Below are 17,591 nucleotides of genomic sequence, written 5' to 3' on the forward strand. Positions count from 1 at the left end.
CTATCCGAAGGGTGACGCGCGAGTGCATTTCGTGACAAAAGATTTCAAAATATTCCATTACCGTACTTCGAAGCATGTCAAACGCTGTTTAAAATCAATTTTTATGCTATTTTTCTCGTAAAATAACGATAATATTCCAACCGGGCGACGTTGTATTCATTCAAAGGCTGAAAGAAAAAAATGGAGAATTCACATGAACGCGCATCTCCAGTGTCACTGTTCTCAGCCTGACCACTCACAAAATCTCCTGCTGTTTTCCACCCAGAGACAGGAGAGACGTCATTCCACTTTCTGGCGCCTTCTGAGAGCCAATGGAAGCCTTAGAAAATGTCACGTTACAGCAGAGATGCTGTATTTTCGATAGAGATGCCACAGAAGGACAACAAATTGTCAGACAGGGCACTTCCTTTATGGAATCTTCTCAGGTTTTGGCCTGCCATATGAGTTCTGTTATACTCACAGACACCATTCAAACAGTTTTAGAAACTTTAGAGTGTGTTCTAGCCAAATCTACTAATTATATGCATATTCTCGTTTCTGGGCAAGAGTAGTAACCAGTTTAAATCGGGTATGTTTTTATCCGGCCGTGCAAATACTGCCCCCTAGCCCCAACAGGTTAAAAGACATCATTAATCAGTTTGACCTAGTGGATGTTTAGAGAACTAGACATCCCAACACAAGACAGTATACATGGGTAAAGGTCTTTGAGGCTAGAGTGCAGCCCGACTAGATCGGTTTTACATGTCCAGGAATCAGAGCAATAGGCTGTTGGGCGCTACCATTCTCCCGGTGGGTTTTACAGATCACCACACAACCATGGCTCGGCTGTCTATTTCACCGGGTCCTCGGCTGGCGTCCTATTGTCAAGACAGGCCAGCTGGAGGGGTCTCCACCTGTCATATAGAGGGAGGGTGCTGATAATCAACAACCTGGTAGCATCCTACCCTGTGGCATAAACTGGCTGTCCTAAACCCCCCACCCCCCCCACCAGTCTGCTACACAGACCTGCAACTCAAGCTGGTGGGTTTTTTCTGGTCAGGCCATCACTGGCTGAGGGCGTCAGTGTTGAAGGAGGAAGGAAGACAGAACAGGGTGGAACTGGAGAGCAGGGTGGCTGCATTCCGACCAAAACACAGCAGAGACTGCTGTACCATACTTATGTCGGCTGGAAGGGACCAGCATGCACGCTGCTGAGGAGAGCTGGTGGATTAGGGTTGGACCAGCAGCTGTTCCTCATGAGGCTGGAGAGGCTGAGTACAGCAGGTCTCTCTGATTTTTACTCTGCGGTGCTGAGTAGCTGCTAAGGCCCACACGAGAAAGGGGTGTGGAGCCTGGGCTGTGGGTGTGGGAGGAGCCGATCTTCCACAATCCAACCATACTTTTGAGATCGGTTCAATCGGCCACTATGCAGAAGCTACTGATGGCAGGGGTTTTTCTAAAGCTGGGTGACCTGCGGCTGCTGGGGGAGGAGGGGTGAAAAATACTGGAAGTCTTGGCTCAACAAACAGGACTAACATCTCTTAGGCTGCTGGAGAGATTCCTGGGGGAGTTCCAGAAGGCACTGTCTGAGCTGGTAAGGGGGGGTGTTTGAGCGGCCAAAGGGGTAAGGGCCTTCAATGTTTCCGCCACTGCAGGTGATGGCAGAGACTGGGGACTGGCAAGGGGGTCTGGAGGACTTGTTGGACTTTAAGAAAGTCTCTCTCTCTCTCTCTCTCTCTCTCTCTCTCTCAATTCAAGGGTTTTTTATTGGCATGGGAAACATATGTTCACACTCTCTCACTCTCTCTCACTCTCTCTATCTGTCTCTCTCTCTAACTCTCTCTCTCACACTCTCTCACGCATTCTCTCACACGTTCTATCTGCCTCTCTCACTCACACTCTCTCTCTCTCACACTCTCCCTCACACACACTCTCTCTCCCTCACGCACACACTCTCTCTCTCTCTCTCTCTCTCTCTCTCACTCTCTCACACACCCGTCAGGATTTCAGGAGGAAGTGGAGGCCTATATATCAGTGATATCGTGTCATGTTGTCAGCTCTACGCAATATGGGGCATCAGGTGCTGTTTCCTGTTCCTGAGTGGTAAGTCCCCATATTGATACGTGTCTCAAACGGCATCCTATTCCCTACATAGTGCACTACTTTAGACCACAGCCCTATGGCACCTTATTCCCTATATAGTGCACTACTTTAGACCAGGGCCCTTTTCCAAATGGCATCCTATTCCCTATTTAAACTCAGCAAAAAAAGATATGTCCCTTTTCAGGACCATGTCTTTCAAAGATAATTCATAAAAATCTAAATAACTTCACAGATCTTAATTGTAAAGGGTTTAAACACTGTTTTCCATGCTTTTTCAATGAACCATAAACAATTAATGAACATGCACCTGTGGAACGGTCGTTAATTAAGATACTAACAGCTTACAGACGGTATGCAATTAAGGTCCCAGTTATGAAAACGTAGGACACTAAAGAGGCCTTTCTACTGACTCTGAAAAACACCAAAAGAAAGATGCCCAGGGTCCCTGCTCATCTGTGTGAACATGCCTTAGGCATGCTGCAAGGAGGCATGAGGACTGCAGATGTGGCCAGGGCAATAAATTGCAATGTCCGTACTGTGAGACGCCTAAGACAGAGCTACAGGGAGACAGAACGGACAGCTGATCATCCTCGCAGTGGCAGACCACGTGAAACAACATCTGCACAGGATTGGTTCATCCAAACATCACACCTGCGGGACAGGTACAGGATGGCAACAACAACTGCCTGAGTTACACCAGGAACGCACAATCCCTCAATCAGTGCTCAGATTGTTCGCAATAGGGTGAGAGAGGCTGGACTGAGGACTTGTAGGCCTGTTGTAAGGCAGGTTCTCACCAGACATCACCGGCAACAACTTCGCCTATGGGCACAATCCCACCGTCGCTGGACCAGACAGGACTGGCAAAAAGTGCTCTTCACTGAGGAGTCACGATTTTGTCTCACCAGGGGTGATGGTCGGATTCACGTTTATCGTTGAAGGAATGAGCGTTACACCGAGGCCTGTACTCTGGAGCGGGATCGATTTGGAGGTGGAGGGTCTGTCATGGTCTGGGGCGGTGTATCACATCATTATCGGACTGAGATTTTTGTCATTGCAGGCAATCTCAACGCTGTGCGTTACCCGGAAGACACTCTCCTCCCTCATGTGGCACCCTTCCTGTAGGCTCATCCTGACATGACACTCCAGCATGACAATGCCACCAGCCATACTGCTTGTTCTGTGCGTGATTTCCTGCAAGACAGGAATGTCAGTGTTCTGCCATGGCCAGCGAAGAGCCCGGATCTCAATCCCATTTAGCACGTCTGGGACCTGTTGGATCGGAGGGTGAGGGCTAGGGCCATTAACCAAAGAAATTTCTGGGAACTTGCAGGTGCCTTGGTGGAAGAGTGGGGTAACATCTCACAGCAAGAACTGGCAAATCTGGTGTAGTCCATGAGGAGGAGATGCACTGCAGTAGTTAATGCAGCTGATGGCCACACCAGATACTGACTGTTACTTTTGATTTTGACCCCCCCCTTTTTTCAGGGATACATTTTTCCATTTCTGTTAGTCACATGTCTGTGGAACTTGTTCAGTTTATGTCTCAGTTGTTGAATCTTGTTATGTTCATACAAATATTTACACATGTTAAGTTTGCTGAAAATAAACGCAGTTGACAGTGAGAGGACGTTTTTTTTTTTGCTGAGTTTAGTGCTCTACTTTTGACTCAGGACCCATAGGTATTTGGTCTATATAAGGAGTAGAGTCATTTTCCCCCGCGACAGACAGACAGACAGACAGACAGACAGACAGACAGACAGACAGACAGACAGACAGAGTTTCTATGTGGGTGTAAGGATAGGGTCCTAATAAGACTACTGTGGGTGGTGGGGGGGGGGGGGGGGCGTCCTGCAGGGGTGTGTGTAGCCTACTTAATGGCCGCAGGCAGCCTAAGAATGTCCTGTCAACAGGAACTCCTGGGTCTGGCATCCTCTCCACTCTGCCACAGAGCTGACCACAGACCAGTGAAGGAAACTGATTTGTCTCTCACACACACACACACACACACGCACACACACACACACACACAGAATCTTGGGTGTTTAAACCACTGGCTAGTTCACATATTCAGAGGATAATGGGTTGAGTTTGGAGATTATAACTTTTCTTGATTGATATATTTCATATGTATTAGGCTTAATTAACAATGTATTGTCTCGCTACGGGGTCAAGGCTAAATCCCAAATGGCAACCTATTCCCTATATAGTCCACTACTTTAGACCAAAGCTCTATTCCCTATATAGTGCACTACTTTAGACCAGAGCCTTATTCCCTATATAGTGCACTACTTTAGACCAGAGCCCTATGGCACCTTATTCCCTATATAGTGCACTACTTTAGACCAGAGCCCTATGGCACCTTATTCCCTATATAGTGCACTACTTTAGACCAGAGCCCTATGGCACCTTATTCCCTATATAGTGCACTACTTTAGACCAGAGCCCTATGGAACCCTATTCCCTATATAGTACACTACTTTAGACAAGGACCCTATTCCCTATATGGTGCACTACTTTTAACCAGGGCCCATAAGTATCTGGTCAAAAGTAGTGCACTAAAATAGGGAAAAAGGATGCGATTTGAGATGTAGCCCAAGATAAAGTTTTCAAACCAAGGCATGTATTGACAGACCGTATTGATATAGCCTGCTAGCTGATTAAATGATGATATAAAATTATACTTATTTCATGTGAGATAGGCTATCCTTAGAAACACTTCATCTGATGTAGGCTATCCTTAGAAACACTTCATCTGATGTAGGCTATCCTTAGAAACACTTCATCTGATGTAGGCTATCCTTAGAAACACTACAGGTGAGGTAGCCTATCCTTAGAAACACTTCAGGTGAGGTAGCCTATCCTTAGAAACACCACAGGTGAGGTAGCCTATCCTTAGAAACACTACAGGTGAGGTAGCCTATCCTTAGAAACACTACAGGTGAGGTAGCATATCCTTAGAAACACTACAGGTGAGGTAGCCTATCCTTAGAAACACCACAGGTGAGGTAGCCTATCCTTAGAAACACTACAGGTGAGGCAGCCTATCCTTAGAAACACTATAGGTGAGGTAGCATATCCTTAGAAACACTACAGGTGAGGTAGCCTATCCTTAGAATCACTTCAGGTGAGGTAGCCTATCCTTAGAATCACTTCAGGTGAGGTAGCATATCCTTAGAAACACTACAGGTGAGGTAGGCTATCCTTAGAAACACTACAGGTGAGGTAGCCTATCCTTAGAAACACTACAGGTGAGGTAGGCTATCCTTAGAAACACTACAGGTGAGGTAGGCTATCCTTAGAAACACTACAGGTGAGGTAGGCTATCCTTAGAAACACTTCAGGTGAGGTAGCCTATCCTTAGAAACACTACAGGTGAGGTAGCCTATCCTTAGAAACACTACAGGTGAGGTAGCCTATCCTTAGAATCACTTCAGGTGAGGTAGCATATCCTTAGAATCACTTCAGGTGAGGTAGAATATCCTTAGAAACACTACAGGTGAGGTAGCCTATCCTTAGAAACACTATAGCTGAAGTAGGCTATCCTTAGAAACACTACAGGTGAGGTAGGCTATCCTTAGAAACACTACAGGTGAGGTAGGCTATCCTTAGAAACACTACAGGTGAGGTAGCCTATCCTTAGAAACACTACAGGTGAGGTAGCCTATCCTTAGAAACACTACAGGTGAGGTAGGCTATCCTTAGAAACACTTCAGGTGAGGTAGCCTATCCTTAGAAACACTACAGGTGAGGTAGCCTATCCTTAGAAACACTACAGGTGAGGTAGCATATCCTTAGAAACACTACAGGTGAGGCAGTCTATCCTTAGAAACACTTCAGGTGAGGTAGGCTATCCTTAGAAACACTACAGGTGAGGTAGCCTATCCTTAGAAACACTACAGGTGAGGTAGCCTATCCTTGGAAACACTACAGGTGAGGTAGCCTATCCTTGGAAACACTACAGGTGAGGTAGGCTATCCTTAGAAACACTACAGGTGAGGTATCCTTAGAAACACGATGTTTAAATCAACAGACTAGGTCTAGTACTTCATTAGAAGTCGTGGAAGTATTAACAAATGGAAAAGGTCTTTCCCCTCATTATGCATCAAGCGTCTATTGGCATGTGAGCTTTTACATTTGTCTTATCAACAGATAACGTGCAATAAAATACATTTTAAAAACATCACTGCCAACAGATAACCTACAATAAAATAATAGTTGAAAGTAGTGTCATGACATTGGGGAATATAAAGTTATATTCTATTCTATAATGGTAGCCAGCTAAGAACCAATTAGAACTATATCTTATGTTATTACTAACATTACCACGGTTACAGTAAAAGCCGTTTGTGTTTTTGTTGTACGACATGAGTAATACATGGAAGAGTAAATGTCACTGTCCCCCTTCTTTTTTTTGGGTTTGTTTCCTCGCAGGTCTCAAGTTGCAATCAAGGAGGAGCTGACAGTCCTGCGGGTTAGAGTTGGAACCTGCTCCTCAGATATAAAGAGCTGTTTGCCTTCCAAACCGCAAGGAAACGCTGAATTACAACGTCATAGCAGAACAGCGACCAGACACACGGTCCCTCTCAATAAACCCACAGAGGCAACCAGTTTAACCTAGGCAACATCTCAACCAATTTAGACAGCTGAAGAATCAAACCATTTCTCTATTTTAACAACGTTTTTAATTTTTTAATTATTGTATTTATAGTACGTATTTGTCACGGCACATTTCACTGTTATAGTAAAAAAAAAATTGAGAGAAAAAGTTTTCACTGCGCCGCGGGAGCGTGAGAGAGAAGCTCAACCTAACTTTTTCTGAGAGTGAGGAGAGAGTATGTCTGCGCTTATCAGCGTGTACTCAGCGTCTTGGCCGGAGAGCTTTGAGTGCTCAACGGGAGATGGGGACGTGCCTGACGGACACGGCTCGCACAGGACTCCCGCGGACAAAGCATCGGAGCCGCGCATCAGACGGCCCATGAATGCGTTCATGGTCTGGGCTAAAGATGAGAGGAAGCGCCTGGCTGTCCAAAACCCAGACCTGCACAACGCAGAGCTTAGCAAGATGCTGGGTGAGATTCACGTTTATTTTTACGGACGTATTTCATATTTTATAATTACATATTTTGATATTATTATTATTATGATTATGATTCTAATTCTAATTCTTCTTCTTCTCATTATTATTATGCTATTGGCCTACACATGCTCTGCCAAAAGTATGTCAAATCAGAGCTATTAATTGCCTAAACCTTTTCAAAATTAAGTGAGATATCAAATCATAACGTTTGTTTCTGTTTTGGTATTTAAAAAGTATATAAAGGAAATACAATACATAAAAACAGTTTCTTTTTTTGTTTTTTTGTTGGGGGGGGGGGGGGGGGGATTTTTGAGCATCATCCATATCTCCTTAAAATTAAAACCAAAATAACTCCTCACCTGGACCAAAACTTGCAGTTAATTCATGAGTGGACGTCACTAAATTCAATTCAAATGCAATCAAATCCATTGCACGTTCTCTACCAGTAGTGGTAGTTTATCAGGAGGCCTGCGGGTCACTTGTATTAGTGCATAAATCTCAGCGTGCGTCCTGGCGCAGTTATGAAATTGTATTATTTTATTAGAAATGTTATTATTTCATTACAATTGTATAAAAACTGTCAAACTATATTAGGAGGTTAAATATAAATATTGTTGAAATTTGTTTAAATGTAGAAAGCATAGACCTATCCATTCCCTGTATCGAATTGACGGGGGTGATTACTTTATAAGGCTTAGAATTAAGATTTACATTTGATTTAAGATTAGGTTTGACCTTCGGGTTTAACTGATATACCAATAATGAATTATTTCGTTAAAATGATCGTGATTCATTTGATTAAATTACAATTCATATCATGTTGCTCTTTAATAAATGGTACCACGTCTTACAGTGTGAAAAATAAGCATATAATGCATTCATCCAGTCAACATGGGATAGTTTATTCTTAATTTACATATACACCTCGAAGAGGAAATTGAAAATGTTTTCCATAAATATATGCTATTGTTTGTCCATTCTCAGAAGATTACGCGTTCAATGAAGCCATCATGTGGAAATTGCGTGTTATAAAAGTGATGGCATTGCATCCTTTGGTTGTTTTAATCCTCGCTAGATATTCATTAATTATCTCAATGATATTTGAGAGTTGCTTTTCATTTTGAATGCAATAAATATGTAATCCTAAGTAATGTCAACGCAACACTATGTAACATTTTAATAGTGTGCGCTATTGCTCTATATATCCTTAGAAACGAATATTCCACTGAACATAAGCAAGAAAATAAGTGTTTATTCTTGATAAACTCATTTTAAAAAGGTAGAAACTCCAGCACACTGGTGATTTTTGATGGTTTAAAGACATAATACAAATACAACATTATACGTTTTTATTATGGACGAAAAAACATTTTTGTTTATTTACATCCCACACCAAAGTTTCAGTCAACTAATACAATATAATATAATAATATTATAATAATATAATAATAATAATAACATAATAAGTACTGTTACACTGTTTTTCCTCCATAAACTATTTCATGTATATGGCCTTACAAAAAAAGTTAACAGGAAATCAATGATTATAGTGGACAATTAAACAAGTCCTGTTTCTTGTTCTTTCTCCCAGGCAAGTCTTGGAAGGCCCTGACCCCTCTTCAGAAACGTCCCTACGTGGAGGAGGCCGAGAGGCTGCGCGTGCAGCACATGCAGGACTACCCCAACTACAAGTATCGCCCTCGCCGCAAGAAGCAGCTGAAGCGCATCTGTAAGCGTGTGGATCCCGGGTTCCTACTGAGCAGTCTGGGGGGGCCGGACCAGGATGCCCTAACTGACTCCCGGGGCCTCTGTCTCTCTCTGGGTTTGGATAAAGAAGGGGATGGTGGTGTTGGGTTTTCATCACGCTCTTCCCTCAGCCCGGTTAGATCCTTAAGAGATGTACCGTCCAGTAGCACCTACCCCTACGGTCTCCCCACCCCGCCTGAGATGTCCCCTCTGGATACAGCCCTGGACCACGACTACCCCTCCTACTACCCCTCCTCCTCTTCCTCCTCTTCGTCCGTCTCCTGCTCAGAGGAGCGCCACCAGCACCAGCGTCAGGGTCAGGCCCACGGAGGTGGAGGTGGTGGTGGAGGTCACATGGGCCTGAGTCCTCCGCCCTACCACCCCGACTACACCCAGACACAGACTTCCATCCACTGTGGCTCCCACTCTCACCTAGCCCACCTCTCCCACATGTCCCAGGCTCAGTCCGGAGGCCTCATCCCTGGGCATCCTCTGTCCTACTACAGCCCATCCTCATGGTCCTCCCAGCTCCAGGTCCACCCGGGCCTCCAGCCCCACCATCACCCCCACTTGGGGCACCTCTCCCCGGGTCACCACCACCAGCACCACCTGGGTCAGCTCTCTCCTCCTCCAGAGCAGAACCATGGCCAGAACCACGGTCAACTGGAAACACTGGAACAGCTGAGTCAGGTAGAGCTTCTAGGGGAGGTCGACCGTGATGAGTTCGACCAGTACCTGAACTCGACTGCGGCAGGTGCGGCAGCAGCGGGGGTAGGGGTATTCCACTCCGAACACGGAGGAGGAATGACTGTGACGGGTCACATTCAAGTGACGTCTGGGAGCAGCGTCGTCGCGGAAACCAGCCTGATCTCTGTGTTAGCGGACGCCACGGCTGCGTACTACAACAACTATGGCATTTCTTAGACGGGGTCGTCGAGTCACCTGGTCGCCATGCCGACACCGACAGCTCCCGTCATCACACCTGGGAACTGACCTGGTGGCCATAATGTGTCACACGTCTCAGAGTTAAGACTGTTGATCTAGGATCAGGTGTCTATATCCGTGTAATGTTATTAATTGTGATCTATAAGGCAAAACTTCGAGATGCTTGATACCTATGACTCCAGGTAGGCTGAAGATGGGTTAGGGTGAGTAGGGGGGTGGGGCGACGACACCAGGACCAATCACATAGCAAGATGATTGTTTGGGGCCAAGGAAGGAAACAAGAGGGTATAAATGAGAGAAAGAGAGAGAGAAGAAGATTGAAGGACACCTCAGGGATGCTCAAATAGATCAACTAGTTCCTCACTTCTATCTGTCTATTTCCAGAACTGAATAACAGCCCGGTCGTTTGGAGCAGTCGTTGTCCGGTTTGTCTTAACGTGTCGCCAGTCGTTGTCCGGTTTGTCTTAACGTGTCGTTGTAAAGCGTGTTGTACAGATGCTCTCGTCACTTATTGAAGCACTTTGATGTTTCAACTAAATGCTTTATTGTATTGCTGTTATTATGAATTCTTTCTGTTTGAATGTTTGTATTATTTGTTACCCGACATTAGTTGGCGTTTTTTTTACCTCAGTAGTGTGTATTTAAATGAGGATTAGATGGACATTTCTTATGCAGTTACCGCAGACAACATGGTTTTGCGCATCTCAAATCCCACTCTAGTCCCTATACAGTGCACTACTTTTGACCAGGTACCACAGGGCTCTTGTCAAAACTAGTGTACTGGAAAAGGAAATACAGCATCATTTTGAGACGAAACCATGGAAATATCATGAAGAAAAATACTTTACGTACTTTCTTCTTTTCAAGTACTTAATATATAATCATAATCTTTACAATGAAAATAATAATTATTGTATGCTGATTTAGGTTTGTGAATTAATTTTAAATAAAGTTCCACTTTCTATATTGACGTTAATGTAACTTGGATATGCCCACACACAGACACAGACTAACACTGAGCAGGGGTAGGCAACTAGATTCAGCCGCGTGACAATTTTTGTCGGAGCAAATGTTCCGGGGGGGGGGGCGGGGAATAAACTACAACTGTAACAGAACTAAATCCAAAAAGAGATTGCATATGAAAATAACAATAATTACATATGTCTCTTTTTTATTACTATTTGGAACAGATTTACGAAATTAAACTCATATTTAACTAAATTCCTGATGATTTGACATTAATTTTTGACCAAAAACTAAGCAAGATACAATGTTCTGGCATTGATTTTAATACAAGTGTGTCTGACTGTTGCTGACCCCTGTACTAAGGGTCCGTATCTACTGTCTGTTGCTGACCCCTACACTAGGGTACGTATCTACTGTCTGTTGCTGACCCCTACACCAGGGTACATATCTACTGTCTGTTGCTGACCCCTGTACTAAGGGTACATATCTACTGTCTGTTGCTGACCCCTACACTAGGGTACATATCTACTGTCTGTTGGTGACCCCTACACCAGGGTACATATCTACTGTCTGTTGCTGACCCCTGTACTAAGGGTACATATCTACTGTCTGTTGCTGACCCCTACACTAGGGTACATATCTACTGCCTGTTGCTGACCCCTACACCAGGGTACATATCTACTGTCTGTTGCTGACCCCTACACTAGGGTACGTATCTACTGTCTGTTGCTGGCCCCTACACTAGGGTACATATCTACTGTCTGTTGCTGACCCCTACACTAGGGTACGTATCTACTGTCTGTTGCTGGCCCCTGCAGTTCGGTATCAGTGTGTCGTTCTGGCCATTTCAAGCAGTCTGAAGCCTCATTGTTACTCGTGGTCCACTCTGTCTCTGCCATTTTCTCCATCTCTCTCTCCACCTTTCTCTCCATCTCTCTCTCCATCTCTCTCTCCACCTCTCGCTCCATCTCTCTCGCCACCTCTCTCTCCATCTCTCTCTCCACCTCTTTCTCCCTCCCCCTCTCCATCTCTCTCTCCGCCTCTCTCTCCATCTCTCTCCACCTCTTTCTCCCTCACCCTCCATCTCTCTCTCTCCACCTCTCTCGCCATCTCTCTCTACATCTCTCCATCTCTCTCTACATCTCTACATCTCTCTCTCCATCTCTCTCTATATCTCTCCGTCTCTCTCTATATCTCTCTCTACATCTCTCCATCTCTCTCTACATCTCTCCACCTCTCTCTCCACCTCTCTCTCCATCTCTACATCTCTCTCTACATCTCTCCATCTCTCTCTATATCTCTCCGTCTCTCTCTATATCTCTCTCTACATCTCTCCATCTCTCTATATATCTCTCTCTCCATCTCGCTCTCCATCTCTCTCTACATCTCTCCATCTCTCTCTCTACATCTCTTCATCTCTCTCTACATCTCTTCATCTCTCTCTCTCCATCTCTCCATCTTTACATATCTCCATCTCTCTCTACATCTCTCCATTTCTCTCTCTACATCTCTCCATTTCTCCATCTCTCTCTCCATCTCTCTCTACATCTCTCCATCTCTCTCTCTACATCTCTTCATCTCTCTCTACATCTCTTCATCTCTCTCTCGCCATCTCTCCATCTTTACATATCTCCATCTCTCTCTACATCTCTCCATTTCTCTCTCTACATCTCTCCATTTCTCCATCTCTCTCTCCATCTCTCTCTCCATCTCTTCATCTCTCTCTCCATCTCTATCTCTTCATCTCTCTCTCCATCTCTCTCTCCATCTCTCTCTCCATCCATCTCTCCATCTCTCCATAACTCTCCATCTCTCTATATATCTCTTCATGTCTCTCTCCATCTCTATCTCTTCATCTCTCTCTCCATCTCTCCATCTCTCCACATCTCTCTATATCTCTTCATCTCTTCATCTCTCTCTCTCTCTCTCTCTCTCTCTCTCTCTCTCTCTCTCTCTCTCTCTCTCTCCCCATCTCTCTCTCCATCTCTCCCTCCATCTTTCTCTCCACCAGTCTCTCCTTTATTTAATTCTTCCCCTGTTCAGAGGATTAGTGTAAAACAGCCACCTCCTCCCTCCATCTCAATCGCTCTTTGTTTTCCCATGCAGTCTTATTCTGGATGCCTTTCTTTAAGCTTACTGGAACCCCCCATCCCCCCTACCCCCATCCCCCTCACCCTACCCCCCATCCCCCTCACCCTACCCCCCATCCCCCATATCTCCCATCTCCCCTTCACCCCTTCACCCTACCCCCCATCCCCCTCACCCTACCTCCCATCTCCCCTTCACCCTACAATATCTTGCTGATGCAGCCCTTTTGTAAATAGATAAACAAATAAATCTGTGTTCTCTTCACCATTTACTATTTAAACTTTCTCATCTCCCTCTCTCTCTTTTTATTTCCTACGTGAATTCTTCACTCTGTTTCGATAAAAGGAATTCAGGGGGCTTTTGACAAATCCTAGAGTCTGGCTCGGTCTTTCCTGCATTGTGGTTTTCTGGGAGCAGTTGAGTCGTGGTCCTAGTGGAGAGGATGTGGCTGTGGAGCGGTGTTTCCTGACTGATAAGACCTGAGTCTCTCTGCATCAGGATGTTTGGGGTTGGCTGGGACGGCTGGGCTGGAGAAGTAAAGAGACGGGAACAGAGGGGAGCGCAAACACACACACACACACACACACACACACACACACACACACACACACACACACACACACACACACACACACACACACACACACACACACACACACACACACACACACACACACACACACACACACACACACTGGTATGTACGTCTCCAGTTAAGACTTTCCTTCACAGTACATGTTTCTGATATACACTACACACCTATGCACTACACACCTATGCACTACACTCCTATGCACTACACACAATACACTACACACAATACACTACACACCTATACACTACACACCAATACACTACACACCAATACACTACACACCAATACACTACACACCAATACACTACACACCAATACACTACACACCAATACACTACACACCAATACACTACACACCTATACACTACACACCTATACACTACACACCAATACACTACACACCTATACACTACACACCTATACACTACACACCTATACACTACACACCTATACACTACACACCAATACACTACACACCTATACACTACACACCTATACACTACACAGTACTGTGACTAAAATAACACTACAATCTCTCTGTTCACAGTACTGTGACTAAAATAACACTACAATCTCTCTGTCCACAGTACTGTGACTAAAATAACACTACAATCTCTCTGTCCACAATACTCTAAAATAACACTACAATCTCTCTGTTCACAGTACTGTGACTAAAATAACACTACAATCTCTCTGTTCACAAACCCAATTAAAAAGCATGAGCTGATTCAAACCCAACATTTTCGGTCTGACTGAAGGAAAGTAAACTGTATAAAGAATAAATACATAAAGTCACACTCTGTAGATGCGTGGGTAAGACCGTATATTTATTTTTTATTTTATTTCACCTTTATTTAACCAGGTAGGCAAGTTGAGAACAAGTTCTCATTTACAATTGCGACCTGGCCAAGATAAAGCAAAGCAGTTCGGCAACATACAAAAACACAGAGTTACACATGGAGTAAAACAACATACAATCAATGATGCAGTATATACTGAGGTTACGGCTGCTTATTCAGACTAGGTAGGATTCTGTCAAACCTAATTCCTTTCCACATCAAGCTGATCTGTTTGTGCAGGAGATGTATTTGACGTATTAAAAGGATGTAAGCTGAATAAACAAACCAGGTCATTTATAAATATCTTGTTATTACTCTCTGGTCCAGGACACAGGTCTCAGATCAGCACTTAGGAACTAGCCTGTCAGGTCGTCTGTAGTTTCTGTATAGTCACAGGTCTCAGATCAGCACTTAGGAACTAGCCTGTCAGGTCGTCTGTAGTTTCTGTATAGTCACAGGTCACAGATCAGCACTTAGGAACTAGCCTGTCAGGTAGTCTGTAGTTTCTGTATAGTCACAGGTCTCAGATCAGCACTTAGGAACCAGCCTGTCAGGTCGTCTGTAGCTTCTGTATAGTCACAGGTCTCAGATCAGCACTTAGGAACCAGCCTGTCAGGTTGTCTGTAGCTTCTGTATAGTCACAGGTCTCAGATCAGCACTTAGGAACTAGCCTGTCAGGAAGTCTGTAGTTTCTGTATAGTCACAGGTCTCAGATCAGCACTTAGGAACTAGTCTGTCAGGTAGTCTGTAGTTTCTGTATAGTCAAAGGTCCCAGATCAAAGCTGAACATCAGCCATTGTTTTGTGTTAATTTCCCAAGGACTATACATGTTGACTCGTCCACACCCAATCGGTGATCTACTGCTTTCTATGGCGTGTCTTGTCCTTTAAGGAAACTGTTGTCTGTTAGGTAGTCTGATCTACTTCCTGTTTCCACACTGTCTCATCACCTTCCTGGACAAACAAACAACACACTCTACGATCCTCTTCTCCACTAAGGCTGGCTTATAGCTACCCTTTCTGACACTGACTGGATGCTGTTGGTGTATGGACGGGGCATGTTTCTGGACTGTACGAGCAGTGGCTCATGGGTCTTCGTATGCACATCCATACCCACACATGCAGTCAAAGCCGGCCCTAGCCTTCTGGGGGAACTAAGCGGTCGGTAATTCAGTTGGCCACTAGACTCATTTATCCATGTAAAAAAAATGCAGCTGACATGACAAACAAAACTGCTAAAATGTTCAGTTGAGACCCCGACTGAGTCGTCACCCCCCCCACCCCAATATATACTGCTCAAACAAATAAAGGGAACACTAAAATAACACATCCTAGATCTGAATGAATGAAATAATCTTATTAAATACTTTTTTCTTTACATAGTTGAATGTGCTGACAACAAAATCACACCAAAATAATCAATGGAAATCCAATTTATCAACCCATGGAGGTCTGGATTTGGAGTCACACTCAAAATTAAAGTGGAAAACCACACTACAGGCTGATCCAACTTTGATGTAATGTCCTTAAAACAAGTAAAAATGAGGCTCAGTAGTGTGTGTGGCCTCCACGTGCCTGTATGACCTCCCTACAACGCCTGGGCATGCTCCTGATGAGGTGGCGGATGGTCTCCTGAGGGATCTCCTCCCAGACCTGGACAAAAGCATCCGCCAACTCCTGGACAGTCTGTGGTGCAATGTGGCGTTGGTGGATGGAGCGAGACATGATGTCCCAGATGTGCTCAATTGGATTCAGGTCTGGGGAACGGGCGGCCAGTCCATAGCATCAATGCCTTCCTCTTGCAGGAACTGCTGACACACTCCAGCCACATGAGGTCTAGCATTGTTTGCATTAGGAAGAACCCCAGGGCCAACCACACCAGCATATGGTCTCACAAGGAGTCTGAGGATCTCATCTTGGTACCTAATGGCAGTCAGGCTACCTCTGGCGAGCACATGGAGGGCTGTGCGGCCCCCCAAAGAAATGCCACCCCACACCATGACTGACCCACTGCCAAACCGGTCATGCTGGAGGATGTTGCAGGCAGCAGAACGTTCTCCACAGCATCTCCAGACTCTGTCACGTCTGTCACATGTGCTCAGTGTGAACCTGCTTCATCTGTGAAGAGCACAGGGCGCCAGTGGCGAATTTGCGTTCTCTGGCAAATGCCAAACGTCCTGCACGGTGTTGGACTGTAAGCACAACCCCCACCTGTGGACGTCGGGCCCTCATACCACCCTCATGGAGTCTGTTTCTGACTGTTTGAGCAGACACATGCACATTTGTGACCTGCTGGAGGTCATTTTGCAGGGCTCTGGCAGTGCTCCTCCTGCTCCTACTTGCACAAAGGCGGAGGTAGCGGTCCTGCTGCTGGATTGTTGCCCTCCTACGGCCTCCTCCACGTCTCCTGATGTACTGTCCTGTCTCCTGGTAGCGCCTCCATGCTCTGGACAATACGCTGACAGACACAGCAAACCTTCTTGCCACAGCTCGCATTGATGTGCCATCCTGGATGAGCTGCACTACCTGAGCCACTTGTGTGGGTTGTAGACTCCGTCTCATGCTACCACTAGAGTGAAAGCACCGCCAGCATTCAAAAGTGACCAAAACATCAGCCAGGAAGCATAAGAACTGAGAAGTGGTCTGTGGTCACCACCTGCCGAACCACTCCTTTATTGGGGGTGTCTTGCTAATTGCCTATAATTTCCACCTGTTGTCTATTCCATTTGCACAACAGCATGTGAAATTTATTGTCAATCAGTGTTGCTTCCTAAGTGGACAGTTTGATTTCACAGAAGTGTGATTGACTTGGAGTTACATTGTGTTGTTTAAGTGTTCCCTTTATTTTTTTGAGCAGTGTATAATAAATATGTGTGAGGCCTCGGCCTCCGGTGAAATACTCAGTCGATGAGAGTACAACAGGAAGAGGACAACACTCAGTCGATGAGAGGACAACATGAAGAGGGCGACACTCAGTCAATGAGAGGACAACATGAAGAAGACAAGACAACACTCAGTCGATGAGAGGACAACATGAAGAAGACAAGATAACACTCAGTCGATGAGAGGACAACATGAAGAAGACAAGATAACACTCAGTCGATGAGAGGACAACATGAAGAGGGCAACACTCAGTCAATGAGAGGACAACATGAAGAAGACAAGACAACACTCAGTTGATGAGAGGACAACATGAAGAAGACAAGATAACACTCAGTCGATGAGAGGACAACATGAAGAGGACAAGACAA

The 17,591-nt window shown here is 45.0% G+C and overlaps 1 protein-coding gene across 1 annotated transcript; it reads left to right on the forward strand.

The window, feature by feature from the left end:
* The first annotated feature begins 6,553 nt into the window (after positions 1-6,553).
* Positions 6,554-10,824, forward strand: sox7 (SRY-box transcription factor 7). The gene is made up of 2 exons (XM_014143648.3): positions 6,554-7,154; positions 8,754-10,824. Exons 1-2 carry the CDS (start codon positions 6,920-6,922, stop codon positions 9,830-9,832), a joined length of 1,314 nt encoding a protein of 437 aa, XP_013999123.1. The 5' UTR covers positions 6,554-6,919; the 3' UTR covers positions 9,833-10,824.
* Positions 10,825-17,591: the final 6,767 nt, after the last annotated feature.

The sequence above is a fragment of the Salmo salar genome, chromosome 15 (genome assembly GCF_965601325.2).
Source record: "Salmo salar chromosome 15, fSalSal1, whole genome shotgun sequence".
NCBI classification, from domain to species: domain Eukaryota; kingdom Metazoa; phylum Chordata; class Actinopteri; order Salmoniformes; family Salmonidae; genus Salmo; species Salmo salar.